The 17,872-nt window shown below is 44.2% G+C and overlaps 1 protein-coding gene across 1 annotated transcript in view; it reads left to right on the top strand.

Moving 5' to 3' along the window:
- Positions 1–17,872, top strand: part of PCLO (piccolo presynaptic cytomatrix protein) — a 351,707-nt gene that overhangs the window by 111,957 nt on the left and 221,878 nt on the right. The window contains exon 5 of the mRNA XM_029615912.1: positions 2,615–2,740. Within this exon, the coding sequence (XP_029471772.1) occupies positions 2,615–2,740 (126 nt within the window). The remainder of the gene's footprint in view (positions 1–2,614; positions 2,741–17,872) is intronic.

The following is a 17,872-nucleotide window of genomic DNA, read 5'->3' as shown; positions in this document are numbered from 1 at the left end:
GGAAAGGAATATGACGAGTGAGGTAATCAAATTTGTAGATGATACAAAATTGTTAAGAGTAGTTAAATCACAAAAGGATTGTGATAAATTGCAGGAAGATCTTGTGAGACTGAAAAATTGGGCATCGAAATGGCAAATGAAATTTAATGTGGATAAGTGCAAGGTGATGCATGTATGGAAAAATAACCCATGCTATAATTACACAATGTTAGGCTCCATATTAGGAGCTACCACCCAAGAAAGAGATCTAGGCGTCATAGTGGATAACACATTGAAATCGTCAGCTCAGTGTGCTGCGGCAGTCAAAAAAGCAAACAGAATGTTAGGAATTATTAGGAAGGGAATGGTTAATAGAACGGAAAATGTCATAATGCCTCAGTATCGCTCCATGGTGAGACCGCACCTTGAATACTGTGGACAATTCTGGTCGCCGCATCTCAAAAAAGATATAGTTGCGATGGAGAAGGTACAGAGAAGGGCAACCAAAATGATAAAGGGGATGGAACAGCTCCCCTATGAGGAAAGACTAAAGAGGTTAGGGCTGTTCAGCTTGGAGAAGAGACGGCTGAGGGGGTTATGATGGAGATCTTTAAGATCATGAGAGATCTAGAACGTGTAGATGTGAATCAGTTATTTACTCTTTCAGATAATAGAAGGACTAGGGGGCATTCCATGAAGTTAGCAAGTAGCACATTTAAGACTAATCTGAGAAAATTCTTTTTCACTCAATGCACAATTAAACTCTGAAATTTGTTGCCAGAGGATGTGGTTAGTGCAGTTAGTGTAGCTGGATTCAAAAAAGGTTTGGATAAGTTCTTGGAGGAGAAGTCCATTACCTGCTATTAATCAAGTTTACTTAGGGAATAGCCACTGCTATTAATTGCATCAGTAGCATGGGATCTTCTTAGTGTTTGGGTACTTGCCAGGTTCTTATGGCCTGGATTGGCCACTGTTGGAAACAGGATGCTGGGCTTGATGGACCCTTGGTCTGACCCAGTATGGCAATTTCTTATGTTATTATGTTCTAATGTGGCAGAAAGAAAAGGAGACATTGCTCCCCCACCCCCTCCAAAATACTCATTTTAAATATTTTCTTTCTGAAACAACTTCTCTCCCAGTTTCCAGGGCTTCCAAAGATATAAAGCTGAGAGCAGAAAAGGAGTAGACAGCCCGTCTAGTCTGCCAGAAACTAAAAATACATTTCCACTCAGAAAGCAGAGTTTCAGGAGTTAGGCCCGGAAGCAGTGCAAGCAAATATTTAGGATCAGTTGTGAAGTTACTGCTGTTACCCATGGAGAAGACCTCTTTCCAGCTTCATCTGGGCCCTCTGTAGAGGGAAATGTGACCCTGCGACAGCGCTCGCATAGACTATTCCTGGTGGGGAAAGGAATAAGGCAGCGTGAAAATGAAGGGAGTGATGTTTAACGGAGTAACACAGGTCAATGTAACCTGCCATCGAAGCAGTTTTAATAAGCTTTATACGTGCAACAAATGCACTCACACATGAATATCCTATGGACAATTAATGGCACATTATGTAGCAATTTCCAATAGCCCACGTTCACGGGTAAAACCCAATGCTTCTTAAAATCAGGCCCTAAGTGCAGAGCATTGATTATAAAATCCTTGTGCCTGCTTTTCATGGCTTTAACGTGAAAACCGTGTGGATTTTCAAAGCAAACACCCCAGCTTTCCTGCGGTGCAGCACTGAATGAACAGCCCCTCAGAGGGCCTGGAGGTGAGGGGAGAAGCAGACACAATCATAAGAACATAAGAACATAAGAAAATGCCATACTGGGTCAGACCAAGGGTCCATCAAGCCCAGCATCCTGTTTCCAACAGTGGCCAATCCAGGCCATAAGAACCTGGCAAGTACCCAAAAACTAAGTCTATTCCATGTAACCATTGCTAATGGCAGTGGCTATTCTCTAAGTGAACTTAATAGGAGCTGATGGACTTCTCCTCCAAGAACTTATCCAATCCTTTTTTAAACACAGCTATACTAACTGCACTAACCACATCCTCTGGCAACAAATTCCAGAGCTTTGTGCGTTGAGTGAAAAAGAACTTTCTCCGATTAGTTTTAAATGTGCCCCATGCTAACTTCATGGAGTGCCCCCTAGTCTTTCTATTATCCGAAAGAGTAAATAACAGATTCACATCTACCCGTTCTAGACCTCTCATGATTTTAAACATCTCTATCATATCCCCCCTCAGTCGTCTCTTCTCCAAGCTGAAAAGTCCTAACCTCTTCAGCCTTTCCTCATAGGGGAGTTGTTCCATTCCCTTTATCATTTTGGTTGCCCTTCTCTGTACCTTCTCCATTGCAATTATATCTTTTTTGAGATGCGGCGACCAGAATTGTACAGGAGCCTAAACATAAACCTGCAGATCAGGTGCCTTCTGCTTTCATGAAATCTCTGGTTACCGTTCCGATGCAAATTAAAATACCGTAATTCTGATCTATGCTGTGACAGTGTCGTGGTTTCAGCTCATCATGAACCCTTGCCCCCTTGTTAAGTGCAGATATTCTCCTGGGCTTGCTGGAGGCCTGCTCTGTGACAGCAGCCTGGGCCAGCCTGGTTAACAGATGATTGTTTATTTCCTCTTGCAGGTAATGGACTGGGGATTAGAGTTGTAGGTGGAAAAGAGATCCCAGGGAATCAAGGAGAAATTGGAGCCTACATTAGCAAGATCCTGCCAGGAGGAAGTGCGGAGCAGACGGGCAAACTGATGGAAGGTAAAAGAAAGCCACGTTGCACGCATGCATGAACTCATTCTGCCAAAGAACATAGTTTATGAATTATATTTCGGTAATAGGATAGATGAAGTTTTGAAATGCAGAGTTATTTTGTAAAACAACTATGTTTCAGTCCTTAAATTTAACCTTTAGGTCATCAAATAAATGCATGTTCAAACAGGAAAATACCTGCACTATCTGAAAGTAATGCGCCTTGAAGCGCCTGAGAGACGGAATAGAAATCAGATACATAACGTGAATGTTTGAACTGAAAAGTAACAGCGCCAGGAAGACTCTTGGAAATGATTCAGCTGCTTCCTCTTTGTATCTTATTCTGAGGGCAGAAGAACTATCTCTGTGCCAGGATTAAGGAAACCAATGAATTTAGAGGAGAGGCAGGAAATGGGATGGGTTTTAAAGTAGACAAATATGAAGAGAGCAGCGCGCCTTGCTTTCTCCCCGGATCATGCGGTGTCCTGGCCTCTCCTTCCTCCTCTCGCCTTTTGCTTTGTTTTATTGGTTTTACTTTAGGGATTAATGGTGTGCACTGTTCTTAAAACTTCCCTTTCCCGAGTTCATACTCTGCCCAGTCTGGCTGTGTCCCAGCTGCTCTTCAGGATTGTAGTAAAGTCTCTGCAGGAATCAGAGGTAAAGCTGATTGAGAAGGGCCACCTTCATGGTTTATTTCATATTCACACAGCTTTGATGGTACTAAACTGTGCTGGCACTCAGGCAGGAAGCTTGATCTCTCTCTTGCAGAGCAAAAGCCTTTTCTATGGAGGCGGCAAAGGCCTCTCTTCTCTGTTTCCTGTGCTCTCACATCGCACTGATGGCAATATTCAAAGCCCTTTCCATGGGAAAAGAAGCAGTGTAGCCATGAAATCTGATTGCAAAAAACACCCAAGCTGTACTGTGCTTTGTTCAACCTTGGGCTGACTGCAGAGGCATTGCTACGGCAGGGAGAGGGTGGGAATTGAAAATGTGTGTAGTTTTGATTATTGAAAACTGTGCAAGTTTTGTGCTTAAAAATTACTTGCAGAGAAGGCAGGCAGCAACCTCTCTGAGCAGTTTTTTGTTAGGTAGTAATCAAAGCAAAAGTACACGTGTACATATCCTGTGGGCAAAACGTATCTGCAGCGTTTGCACCTAAGCGTTCAGTTTGGATTCTTTACCCCATTTTACTCTTCCCTCTTCTAAATAATAATTGTTCCTTATTTTGTGGCTGGATATAAGTTTGCATGTTTATACTGCTGGTTAATTTGCTCAGGCTTCCTGCTCAGAATTTCAATTGCTGGATCAGTGACTGTGCAAACTTCTGCTGCTGTCTCATGCACTCAACCCTCTCAGTTACTGCAGGGAGAGATGTTACATTTTCCAGCACAGAATCCATCCTCAGGAGTACTCTGTCCTGGATGTGCACCCCTGTTGTATCTGTGGGGCAGAGAGAGCATAGCCGGGAGCTTCTCACTGAGAATTGGTGACTGTACAAACTTCTGCTGCTGTCTCATGCACTCAAGCCTCTCAGTTACTGCAGGGAGAGATGTTACATTTTCCAGCACAGAATCCATCCTCAGGAGTACTCTGTCCTGGATGTGCACCCCTGTTGTATCTGTGGGGCAGAGAGAGCATAGCCGGGAGCTTCTCACTGAGAATTGGTGACTGTACAAACGTCTGCTGCTGTTACATGCACTCAAGCCTCTCAGTTACTGCAGGGAGAGATGTTACATTTTCCAGCACAGAATCCATCCTCAGGAGTACTCTGTCCTGGATGTGCACTCCTGTTGTATCTGTGGGGCAGAGAGAGCATAGCCGGGAGCTTCTCACTGAGAATTGGTGACTGTACAAACGTCTGCTGCTGTTACATGCACTCAAGCCTCTCAGTTACTGCAGGGAGAGATGTTACATTTTCCAGCACAGAATCCATCCTCAGGAGTACTCTGTCCTGGATGTGCACCCCTGTTGTATCTGTGGGGCAGAGAGAGCATAGCCGGGAGCTTCTCACTGAGAATTGGTGACTGTACAAACGTCTGCTGCTGTCTCATGCACTCAACCCTCTCAGTTACTGCAGGGAGAGATGTTACATTTTCCAGCACAGAATCCATCCTCAGGAGTACTCTGTCCTGGATGTGCACCCCTGTTGTTTCTGTGGGGCAGAGAGAGCATAGCCGGGAGCTTCTCACTGAGAATTGGTGACTGTACAAACGTCTGCTGCTGTCACATGCACTCAAGCCTCTCAGTTACTGCAGGGAGAGATGTTACATTTTCCAGCACAGAATCCATCCTCAGGAGTACTCTGTCCTGGATGTGCACCCCTGTTGTATCTGTGGGGCAGAGAGAGCATAGCCGGGAGCTTCTCACTGAGAATTGGTGACTGTACAAACGTCTGCTGCTGTCTCATGCACTCAACCCTCTCAGTTACTGCAGGGAGAGATGTTACATTTTCCAGCACAGAATCCATCCTCAGGAGTACTCTGTCCTGGATGTGCACCCCTGTTGTATCTGTGGGGCAGAGAGAGCATAGCCGGGAGCTTCTCACTGAGAATTGGTGACTGTACAAACGTCTGCTGCTGTCTCATGCACTCAACCCTCTCAGTTACTGCAGGGAGAGATGTTACATTTTCCAGCACAGAATCCATCCTCAGGAGTACTCTGTCCTGGATGTGCACCCCTGTTGTTTCTGTGGGGCAGAGAGAGCATAGCCGGGAGCTTCTCACTGAGAATTGGTGACTGTACAAACTTCTGCTGCTGTCTCATGCACTCAACCCTCTCAGTTACTGCAGGGAGAGATGTTACATTTTCCAGCACAGAATCCATCCTCAGGAGTACTCTGTCCTGGATGTGCACCCCTGTTGTATCTGTGGGGCAGAGAGAGCATAGCCGGGAGCTTCTCACTGAGAATTGGTGAAAAAAAGCCTCCCCATGTTTTCCACTTCTCTGCACCCGACTGAAAATGATTTTCTGGTCTGGATTCAAAGCGGCTTGTCTGACTCTGTTCAGGACTGAGCAGGACAAACCTGGTGGCTTAATTATGCCCCCTCTGATCAGATAAGTCAATAAGTGGCTAAGACTTGTGAGGTCAATATTCAGGCACTGCGCAGCTTGGCTAGTTAACCAGATAAACTTACCTTGTATAATCAGCGGCAGTGACCCTCAGCTGCCATCCTAAGTCTAAAGGTGGAAGGAAGACAAATTACCAGCATGGTTAAAAGGGGAGGTGAAAGAGGCTATTTTAGCCAAAAGATCTTCATTCCAAAATTGGAAGAAGGATCCATCAGAAGAAAATAGGAAAAAGCATAAGCAATGGCAAGTTAATTGTAAAACTTGATAAGTTAAATGTTAAAGTAGATAAGATGGGCTAAGAGACAATTTGAAAAGAAGTTGGCCATAGAGGCAAAAACTCATAATAAAAACTTTTAAAAATACATCTGAAGCAGAAAGCCTGTGAGGGAGTTCGTTGGACTGTTAGATAATCGAGGGGTTAAAGGAGCTCTTAGGGAAGATAAGGCCATTGCAGAAAGACTAAATGAATTCTTAGCTTCGGTGTTTACTAATGAGGATGTTGGGGAGATACCAGTTCCGGAGATGGTTTTCAGGGGTGATGATTCAGATGACCTGAACCAAATCACAGTGAACCTGGATGATGTGGTAGGCCAGATTGACAAACTGAAGAGTAGGAAATCACCTGGACCAGATGATATACATGCCAAGGTTCTGAAAGAACTCAAAAATGAAATGTCAAACCTATTATTGGTAATTTGTAAACTATAATTAAAATCATCCATTGACTTGAAGACTGGACCCTGTAACCCTAATATTTAAAAAGGGCTTCAGGGTTGATCTGGTAAACTATAAACCAGTGAGCCTGACTTCAGTGCTGGAAAAAATCATGGAAGCTATTCTAAAGAAGAAAATCACAGAACATTTAGATAGACATGGTTTAGTGGGACACAGCTAGCATGGATTTACCCAAGGGAAGTCTTGTCACAAATCTGAAGGGGTTAATAAACATGTGGATAAAGGTGAACCAGTAAATTTAGATTATTAGGATTTTCAGAAGGCGTTTGACAAAGTTCCTCTTGAGAGCCTTCTAAGAATATTAAAAAGCCATGGGATAGGAGGCGATGTCCTTTTATGCATTGCAAACTGGTTAAAAGAAAGGAAACAGAGAGTAGGATGAAATGGTCAGTTTTCTCTATTAAGAAAGGTAAACAGTGGAGTGCCTCAGGGATCTGTACTTGGACCGGTGCTTTTCCAATATATATATAAATAATCTGGAAAGGGATACGACGAGTGAGGTTATCAAATTTGCAGATGATACAAAATTATTCAGAGTAGTTAAATCACAAGCGGATTGTGATACATTACAGGAGGACCTTGCAAGACTGGAAGATTGGGCATCCAAATGGCAGATGAAATTTAATGAGGACAAGTGCATGGTGATGCATATAGGGAAAAATAACCCTTGCTGTAGTTACTCGACGTTAGGTTCCATATTAGGAGCTACCACCCAGGAAAAAGATCTAGGCATCATAGTGGACAATACTTTAAAATCGTCAGCTCAGTGTGCTGCAGCAGTCAAAAAAGCAAACAGAATGTTAGGAATTATTAGGAAGGGAAAGGTTAATAAAAGCAGAGTGTCATAATGCCTTTTTATCGCTTCATAGTAAGGCCGCAGTTCTGATCGCTGTTTCTCAAAAAATCTATAGCTGCACTGTAGAAGGTACAGAGAAGGAAGACCAAAATGATAAAGGGGAGGGAACAGCTCCCCTATGAGGAAAGACTAAAGAGGTTAGGACTTTTCAGCTTGGAAAAGAGATGGCTGAGGAGGGATATGATAGAGGTGTTTAAGATCATGAGGTGTAAAATGGGTAAATATGAATCAGTTATTTACTCTTTCGGATAATACAAGGAATAGAGGGCACTCTATGAAGTTAATAAGTAGTAAGTTTAAAACAAATCAGAGAAAATTATTTTTCACTCAATGAAAAATTAAGCACTGGAATTCATTGCCAGAGGATGTGGTTAAGGCAGTTAGGGTAGCAGAGTTCAAAAAGGTTTGGACAAGTTCCTGAAGGAGAAGTCCATAGGCTCCTATTAAGGAATAGCCACTGCTTAATTATTACTGGCATTAGTATCATGGGATTTGTTTAATGTTTAGGTACTAGTCAGGTACTTGTATCCTGGATTGGCCACTGTTGGAAACAGGATGCTGGGCTTGATGGACCCTCGGTCTGACCCAGCATGGCAACTTCTTATGTTCTTATGTTGTCAGAAGCACCTTTTATGTGGCCTTTAACAAATCCCAGTACTTCAGGGATTGACCCCCTATTTCTATGACTCCGTGTTTTCCTCTGTGCTTTCAGGCAGTTAGTTTGGTGAGAAAGGATTTTTTTGTTTTCTCTCCAGCCAGTCCTACTTTGAATCCCCACTGGTGTCTCATCCTGTTAGTGCTTGTAATGAACTTAAACTAGTTTGCAAGAATTTTAGTGCAAAGGCCTGTGTTAATAAGTAAATGAGATGCAAATCAGCTCTTTATCTATTAGTACATAAAAAAAAACGAATTTTAAAACTTGAAAGGTTAACACAGATCTCTTTATTTATAAAATGTATAAATTGCTTTCCAGTTTTTATAATAAAATCTTTCAAAATTGATGCACATGAAGGAATAAAATGAGAACATAAAAAATAACAATAACAATAAAATCAGCAACACATAAATTACCAATATAAACACTCATTCCAAAGATTGAATCAGCTCAGTTTCTGCTGCTGGCATCAGCCTCAGATACCCATCAACCAATCTTCACTTTGCAGTGAAACCGCATATATTTTATGCAAGAACTAATCTGTACTTTACTAACAGGGCCATTCATCAAAATGTGTTGTGGTAATCACACCCCTTCTTTTATTGCGGGAATTATTCATGTGAAATTTATAGCAAAATGAAGAATCTAGGCGTAAACTGGCTATATGAGCACAATGACTTTATTGTGTGTAAATAAATGTAAACCTCATTTACCTGTCATAAACATGGACTATTAATGCAAGCTAATTAATGCATGCTAATGAACAATGTTAATGCGCTTTATAGAGGCCCCAATATCTCTTAACTTTCAAAGTAGGTAAGAGATTGCATGTCACAAGGAATCACTCATCGGAATGCATGCCTACAGTTTTTTTTCAATTGTTCCCTGGGACTTTTCACTCAGGAGATCCAAAGAAACAGAAGATAAAATACTATAATTTCTTAATAACTTCATGACCTTGCTGCTTGCCCTACGGATGCTGCCCTAGCACCAGACCTGTTTGGTCAGGCCACATACCACACCAGTGACTGCACATAAAAATTATTATATTGTAAAGTTTGCTGGAATCCAATGTGGATGAAAGGAGCTACCAAAACCCAAACAGAACGATGTTAAAAGTGATTGGATCAGTTTTACACGCGCAGCAAGATATACAAACTGAAGCCTCAGGATTGGCTTATCCTACTAAACTTTTGGCAGCCATTGTGGTGAGGCACACAGAGGTCTAAACAGCTTTGATTTATATCCAAATCTGTGAAAAAATGATAAACTTAAGACAACTCTGACGTCGTGCACAGTAACTTTTCAAAAGTGTGCCCCATGGCATTGTCCCTTCTATAATAAATTAATAAGACAAATTAATGGCAATAGGTACAAGAAAATTCAAGATAAAAATGAGTCTAACAGGCAACTGCGCCCAGCCTATATGTCATGCATGGTTTTACTATAGTATTTTATAACCCGCAGTGTATCTTTACCCCGTAACATAGGCGTGCATGAATTGAATGCTTATGTGCAAATACTTGCAATGCATCGAGCACGCAGACTTTTCCTACCCATTTAAAAACATATATGTGCATATATTTTACATGCAGAAATATAAATTGGTATATTTTAAAACATGCATGCTTAAGTGAGATTACCAGTTTTCCCAGTTAGTCCACCATTCACCCAGTCATTCTCCTGTTCTTCAGCCTGAACTCCCCCATGTTCACCCAGACCTCCCTCTCAGGCACACAATAAACACATTTAGTATCAGATAATTAGCAGGTGGAAAATTACAAGAACTCGGGCAAATCTACGCACATAAGTGTTTTTCAAAACAGTAGGTTATGCTCATAAATGTTGGCCCTGTCCGGACACACCTGTAGACTGCCCCCTTTTTATATGTGTATGAAAGCAAAAATATGTGCATGCATTAGAGGTTTGTAAACAATGTAATAATTTCAATAATTCAGTTAATAACAAATTTAATGTTAATGTGTTTATTATGTACGTTTTTTGTAAACTGCTTTGGTTGAAAACATTTTTACTGGTTATGTAAAATACTTATGTATGTATATGCGAATTTTTATGTAATTAAGTCTTTGAAAATTCACCCCTAAGACTGTAAGGGTGTAGAATGGAAGCATTGACTAAGCTTACAAACTGAACTATCTTATCAACTTGAAGGCTTGGTTGTTTGAAAACAAATTGACGTTGAATAAGAGTAAACAGAGATTCTGTACTTGGCGACATTTCCTTCAGATGAAATGCCAAGTAGTGTAATGGTAGATGGAGTCCAAATACTGATTTCTAAACAGGTATGAATGTGGGTATCATTATGGACCACAGGAGAATCAAGATGTAAAGAATGCCTTTTCTTAAAGCTGGAAATGTTGCACAGAGTACGTCCTTACCTAAATGAGAACGATTTAAAGATCATAGAACATTCACTTGGGATTTCCTCAGTGGATTATTGCAATTCACTAAAGGCCAAATTTTAAAAGGCCGGCGCGCGTTAAAATTGGGAGCTACGCATGTGGCCGGGCCGCGTGTGCCTTTTCAAAGGCCTGCGGCCACGTCCATATCTCCTGGTTCATGCCAAAGACTGGCGCGATAAAAAAGAGGCGGACCAGGGGTGGGGTCTGGGCGGGGCGAGGGCGAGGGCGGGCCGGGAGATCGCCCGCCGGGATTGGTCAGCACGGGCAACCTGCTGCTGCACAGCAGAGTGGGTGAGTTATGAAACAAAGAAATGTAGGGTAGTTAGGGGGGTTTTAGGGGTTGGGATTAGTAGGGGAAAAGGCAGGCAGGGTAGGTAGGGGGTTTAGAAAGTTCCCTTCCAATCTGCTCATTTATTGGCGTGGACTGGGAAGGAACTGGGGAAAGACCCCATCGCATCGCCGTGTGCATGTAGCAAAATTTCCCCCCTTGTGCGCACGGCTGCGTGCATTGGCACTCACACGCACTTGCGTGTACAGATATAAAATCGGGTGCATATGGGTTTTTAAATGTTTATTTTATTTATTTATTTAAGCATTTTTATACACCGAGCTACGCTGGGAACATCACCTCGGTTTACAGGTAACTTAAGGCAGCGGGAGGCTTTACAATAAACAACAAACAAAATGAGGCAACAGGATAAAAATCATGTAAAACCTGGGGAAAATTAACTATGTAGAAGGGGCATATATTACAGGCATGGGGGGGATGGCCAAAAAATAAAAAATGTACTATACATACATGAGCGAGTGGCAATGACCTGAGAGGGGATATGTACAGAGGGAAACATGTTCAGGGAATTCACTGTGTCCTGGGGGGGGGGGGGGGGGGGATTGTACGAGCAGGGGGGGAAGACATTAATGGTACTCGAGGTAGAGGCACTGGGGGGTATTACAGAGAGTCGGAGAGAAGGTGTTCAGGTGTAAGCCTGTTTAAAGAGCCAGGTCTTGAGGTTCTGTTTGAATTGTTTGGGCACAGTTCCTGGCGGAGACTAGGGGGCATCTTGTTCCAAAGGGCAGGCCCAGCGATGGAGAGGGCACGTTCTCTAGTAGACTTAAGTTTTGTCAATGTAGGCGAGGGTGTATGCAGCGTCGCACGGTGATGGGTTCGGGTGGGTCTGTCAAGGGTACGAAATCGGAGGTGCTCTTTGGACCTTTATATCTTGGCCTCTCCTATAATACAATGCAAGCCTTACAGTTCAGCTGCCCAAATTATGTCTGGGGTCCATTTGCATCAGCATATTATGCCTATATTAGTAAAGAGCCATTGGCTTCCAATAACTCGAAAGGTCAAGTTCAAAATCATCATGTTTGTGTATGAGGGCATAAATGGCTTGCCCCTTCGAGTTTCAATGTTGCTCTAAAATTTTATCAACCAACAAGATCATCAACACAGGTCCTATTAATGTGCCATCTTTTAAAATTGTTAGTCTTCATGAATCAAGAGAGCACCTGTTTTCTGAACAGGGACTAAAAGGGGAAGCAGCTGTCATGAAATTCAGGAAATGCTAAAAGCTGCCTTTTCCAACAAGCATTTAGGGCCTTATTTTCTACACGTATCGCACGCGGTAAGGGATGTTTCGCACGCGAAACATCCCTTACCGCGTGCGATACCAAAATGGGAGCGGAGTCGGCCCCGGAAAAGGAGGAGTCGGGGCGTCACCAGGGCCGACTCCGCGAAGCTACCGCAGACGACGGAAAGGTAAGGCCCTTTTTGCGTCCTATTTCGCTCCCAATAGCTACACCTCTTATGGTGACGCTATTGGGTGCAAAAACCGGCAGCGATCGCCCCGCGACGGTGCGATCGCTGCCAGCTAACGCAGGCCCGCCCCCCGTTTCGGCCCCCCGCCCGTCATTTCCTAAAGTATCGCAGGCCTGCGATACTTTAGGAAATGAGGCCCTTAGTTTGTCATGATTTCCTGACAATGACTATTTGAATGCAGGATGAATCGTATTGGCAGATAAGATGCTGTGAGTAATTATGTGGAAGATTGTTTTATGTGTTTTATTACTTGTGCTTATTGCTGTCAATGTGTGGCTCTGGATTTTATGTTTATTATAAGTATTTTATGGAAGTGTTTGAATAAATAAATACCAAACCCTGGAATAAACATGCTAATATCGCACATTCATATACTGCAGTAGAACAATAAAAGTAATACTGACATAAGCAACAGGGATGTGCAAGGTGATGAATCTCCTATATTTCATTTCATTTAAAAGATCCCTCAGAAATTCCCATTTTTTTTCTGTTCACTTTTGTTTCGGAGAATCAACAGGAACAACAAAAACTGCACCCACAAGCTGCCAAAACAGTAAAATTCCCCCTCCCCCAATAAGCCCCTCCCCATAGGTGTCATATCCCCTTTCCCGACATCTGTGAGGTGGAAAGAATCAGGAGCTGGCCCAGGTTATCCTGCTCAGGCCAGTGCCATGTGGTTCTAGGGCTGGATGCCCGCAGGAGCAGAGCGGCATCCAGACCCTGGGGGCTGGCTGCCGCCTTCGTCAGCCTTGGAATCAGCAGGACATGAGTGACTGGGGATTACTCCTACCCCTTTCTAAATAGCAAACCTCCAGGAAAGGGGTAAGGGGGATAGGGGGCTTATGGGAGGGCCTGGGCTGGAGTTGATTTTGTTCTTTTGGCACCGTGCAGAGTATCCAGAGTGGATTTGTGTGAGGTTCCCAGGTGTGCACAGAGCCAGCGCTGGCCCGTGGGCACTCAGCTAAACTGCTCGGTAGCAGTTTGTACATTTATGAAAATCAAAACAGTGCAGGTAAATGCATCCTCGCCTCGGTGCCTCCCGTGACTTGGTGGGGAAATGCAGGCTTCATTGAGTTCTGCACGGCCTTTCCCCCGCACAGCTCCTACCCCTCCCATATGATTTACACTCACAAAACCAGGGGCTAGGCGCACCTACCTCCCTTAGAAAATTACCCCTGAATGTTTGTCTCAGTTCAGTAAATGAATCAAAGAGAAATAAAAATGGACAGAAAAACAAATACAAATCTGAAACAAATTTCCCTGCAGACCCCTAATAATCCGAATTCTTTTCTGAAGGATTCCCAATGGTTCGCAGTGACATATTGACTCTGCACATGCGGTTACATCTGTTGCTTTTGACATATCTTATTAATTACTGCAGCGGCACAACATAAGAATCAGCTGTACCTTGGTCCCCGGTTTAACTCCTTGGTGTTGCATAGTGCTCTGTACAAGTCTGCCTGATTTATAGCGCTGTCTGTGCTCATCAGCCCCTCCTGTAAATCGGCCGGACTGGCTCTCCTATCTCGGATTACAGAAACCCTGACTTAGGCTGCCAAATAAAAAGCTGAGAAGTACAACAGGATGTTCACAGCTGTATTGTGAGATTATTCTGAAACAAAAAAAAAAGCTTTCTCAGCTGGAGGGCTTTTCTTTCCGCGGCCAGTGAATACTTTGCCTATTTATCTTCAGAATTAACAGAGATTGGTATTGGCAAACATGTTGTGCTGTGTAGCTAAGGTTCTTTACAATTTCAGCAGTCAATACCGGATAAAGGACGTAATTGCACATTGAAAAAAAAGTATTCACTTCCAGAAGTGCAAGTTTTCAAATCTTTAAACCGTCCGTGTCTGCCGTTTAACAGAATCGTGCCCTGCTTAAATTATTCAGTCCGAGTTGTATATCAGGTTTTTAGATGACACATGTTGCAGTATATATAGCAAACCCTATGCCAATCTTCTGCAAAGAGAACAATAAAAAGAGTTGATACCCTCTTTACTACGCCATATATATCAGCCCAGATGGCTTTATGTGCTGGATAAAGCGAAATCGGAGACCAGCAGGTTGAATCACAGGCCTTTCCTCCGTTCATACAAATCCTCCAGCCAGAGAGGTGGCAGACTGAGGGGTGTTCACCATATACTAAACATTTTGGAAGCTCTCAAAGCATTTTTATAAAGTAAGGGCACTTTGACGACTGTCTCCGGTTGAAGAAAATATGTTTTTACTCCATGCACAATCAAGCTGCTGAGCCTGTGGCCAGAGATGTGGTCAAGGTGATTAGCAGAGCGGGGTTCATAAGAGGCTTAGACTAGTTCCTGGCGGAAAGGTCCTTGAAACATTATTAGCCAGGTAGACTAATGAAAGCTTTTGCTGTCCTTGGGAGTGAGTAACAGGAATTAGATCTCATCTTTGGGATCTGTTGGAAGCAGGATGCTGGGCTCGATGGACATTGTTTTCACCCGGCCTGGTACTGGATTGGGATGGGAAGATTTGTCAGCTGAGGGGGAAATGATAGAGATGTTTAAAATCATGAGAGGTCTAGAACGGGTAGATGTGAATCGGTTATTTACTCTTTCGGATAGTAGAAAGACTAGGGGGCACTCCATGAAGTTAGCATGGGGCACATTTAAAACTAATCGGAGAAAGTTCTTTTTTACTCAACGCACAATTAAACTCTGGAATTTGTTGCCAGAGGATGTGGTTAGTGCAGTTAGTATAGCTGTGTTTAAAAAAGGATTGGATAAGTTCTTGGAGGAGAAGTCCATTACCTGCTATTAAGTTCACTTAGAGAATAGCCACTGCCATTAGCAATGGTTACATGGAATAGACTTAGTTTTTGGGTAATTGCCAGGTACTTGTGACTTGGATTGGCCACTGTTGGAAACAGGATGCTGGGCTTGATGGACCCTTGGTCTGACCCAGTATGGCATTTTCTTATGTTCTTATGTTCTTATATCAACCAGATTCAGATGAAGCTCGATTAACATTGTAAGGCTCCAGCACATGATAGGCTCATGGGGGCAGGAACCTGGTTTATAATAGCTTGCTACATGTGCATTGGAGAAAAATAGAGGCAGAGTACAGCAGCTGATGGTTATTGAGACAAGCATGGTGTAAAGTACAGCAGTATCTTGCATGTCTGTCTTTATTATATGATGAACTGGTATATACAGCAGGAAACTCCTGCATAGATCAGAGGTGACTTTTTTCTGGCCCAGATAGTGCACAAGAGAACAGAAGCCCCTGGAGAAAGGTTAATAAGCAAGGTTTGCTGCACTATTGCCAATGTCACAACCCAGACTATTAAAAGTGGAGTCTTACAGTTACCTTTGAAGAAAGTAATGTAGGAAGCTCTGACTTACCTAGGAGCAAAGCCTCTGCCATTCCAGACTGTGGGAGGACGTATGCATCGTGGCACGACTGTGGGAGGACACGTGGCACGACTGTGGGAGGACGTATGCATCGTGGCACGACTGTGGGAGGACACGTGGCACGACTGTGGGAGGACGTATGCATCGTGGCACGACTGTGGGAGGACACGTGGCACGACTGTGGGAGGACATGTGGCATGACTGTGGGAGGACGTATGCATCGTGGCACAACTGTGGGAGGACACGTGGCACAACTGTGGGAGGACGTATGCATCGTGGCACGACTGTGGGAGGACACGTGGCACGACTGTGGGAGGACACGTGGCACGACTGTGGGAGGACGTGTGCATCGTGGCACGACTGTGGGAGGACACGTGGCACGACTGTGGGAGGACACGTGGCACGACTGTGGGAGGACGTGTGCATCGTGGCACGACCTAGCATATTTGGCTACGATATCTGTGATAATCCCCCAGGCATTACATAGAGTGGAACCTTTTCCTATTCCTGTAAACTCTTTCATTCTGTATTTCTGTCACATGCTAGAGGCAAATAGTAGCCAGTGGCATTTTGACTAACAGCAGCTGCCGTCCAGGAGTGGGAGGTCACTCCAGGGCCCCCCACTATACTACCATGGATTTTGATGAGTCCTGGGATGGTGGGGGGAACTCGATATTTTCATAAGTGGGAAGGGTTGGGATGGATTCTGTGATTTGTTTGTTTGTTTATTTTAAATGAGCCCCCAAAAACTGATGCAGAGGTGGCCGTGAAATGGCCCACCCCTGGACTGAGAGCAAAATAGGGACAGAAGATGTATGTGGTAGCAGCCCTGTGATATCCCAGTAATGTGGCTAGGAAGGCTGCCAGTGCTGAATTGTTTATCTGCATGGACAGAGCAAGGCTTCTTCATCTGCTGCTTTCCAGATCCTCTTTGACCCAGTCACACAGATCCAGTAGGGTTTGCTTATTAAACCTGTAATTCTTGCTCTTCAAGAGAGTTCCAAAAAATGGTGGCTGGTATCTCCTCCTTCTCTGCAGTCTTTGCTGCTACGCCCATCTCCCATGCACCCTTTTGTGCAAAACGGTGGGGGGTGTTTGGTGGGGGGCAGAAGAGAGATCCAAAGTTGATATCTTTTGAAAAGTAACGTGGAGGGATTGAATTCGGGCTATGTAGTAGGGATGTGCATTTGTTTTGATCGAATGTGCAATCCGCAACGTATAGGTCCCTATTCGTTGCATTTGGGGGTCTGCGAAACGCATGGCGAACCCCCACGAATGCAACATATCATACGTTTCCATTCTTTTGGTTCACACCACGGTGTTTTAGAAATAGAAGGCCATGTGAGAGTAGGGGCGGATAGGCCTATCGGGGGATCGTCTTTCTCCCGGTGGGCCGGACTAGCGGATCACATGGCCTCCTCTGCTCCGGGCCATTGAGGGCGCCGGGCCGAAGAAATGAAGAGACTAGGCTGGCAGGGCCAAAGAAATGAAGATGGCTGCTGCCAGCCACCGCTGCCGGAGAAATGAAGATGGCCACTGCCAGCTGCCGCCAGAGAAATGAAGACTGACGCAGTCAGCCGCCGACGGAGAGCAGGCCAGCAGGGCCGAAGAAAACAAGATTGGTGCAGCCCGAGACTAGGCCGAAGAAAAGAATATGGCCACTGCCAGCCGCCACCGGAGAAATGAAGACCGGCGCAGCCCGAGACTAGGCCGAAGAAATGAAGATGGCCACTGCCAGCCGCCACCGGAGAAATGAAGACCGGCGCAGCCCGAGACTAGGCCGAAGAAATGAAGATGGCTGCTGCCAGCCGCCACTGGAGAAATGAAGACTGACGCAGCCAGCAGCCGATGGAGACGAGCTGTTCAGCTGGGGGCCTTTGTGTGTATATGTATTTGAGATCAGAAGGATGCTTCTGTGTATGTGTATGTGAGAAAGGAATGGTGCTTCTGTGTGTGTGTGAATGTGTGTGTATGTGAGAAAGGAATGGTGCTTCTGTGTGTGTGTGAATGTGTGTGTATGTGAGAAAGGAATGGTGCTTCTGTGTGTGTGTGAATGTGTGTGTATGTGAGAAAGGAATGGTGCTTCTGTGTATGTTTATGTGTGTGTATGTGAGAAAGGAATGGTACTTCTGTGTGTGTGTGTGTGTGTATGTGAGAAAGGAATGGTGCTTCTGTGTGTGTGTGTGTGTGTGTGTGTGTGTGTATGTGAG

The sequence above is a fragment of the Rhinatrema bivittatum genome, chromosome 9 (assembly GCF_901001135.1).
Source record: "Rhinatrema bivittatum chromosome 9, aRhiBiv1.1, whole genome shotgun sequence".
Lineage (NCBI taxonomy): Eukaryota > Metazoa > Chordata > Amphibia > Gymnophiona > Rhinatrematidae > Rhinatrema > Rhinatrema bivittatum.
Note: the sequence above shows the minus strand (reverse complement) of the source record. Positions and strands in the feature narration are given on the sequence as shown.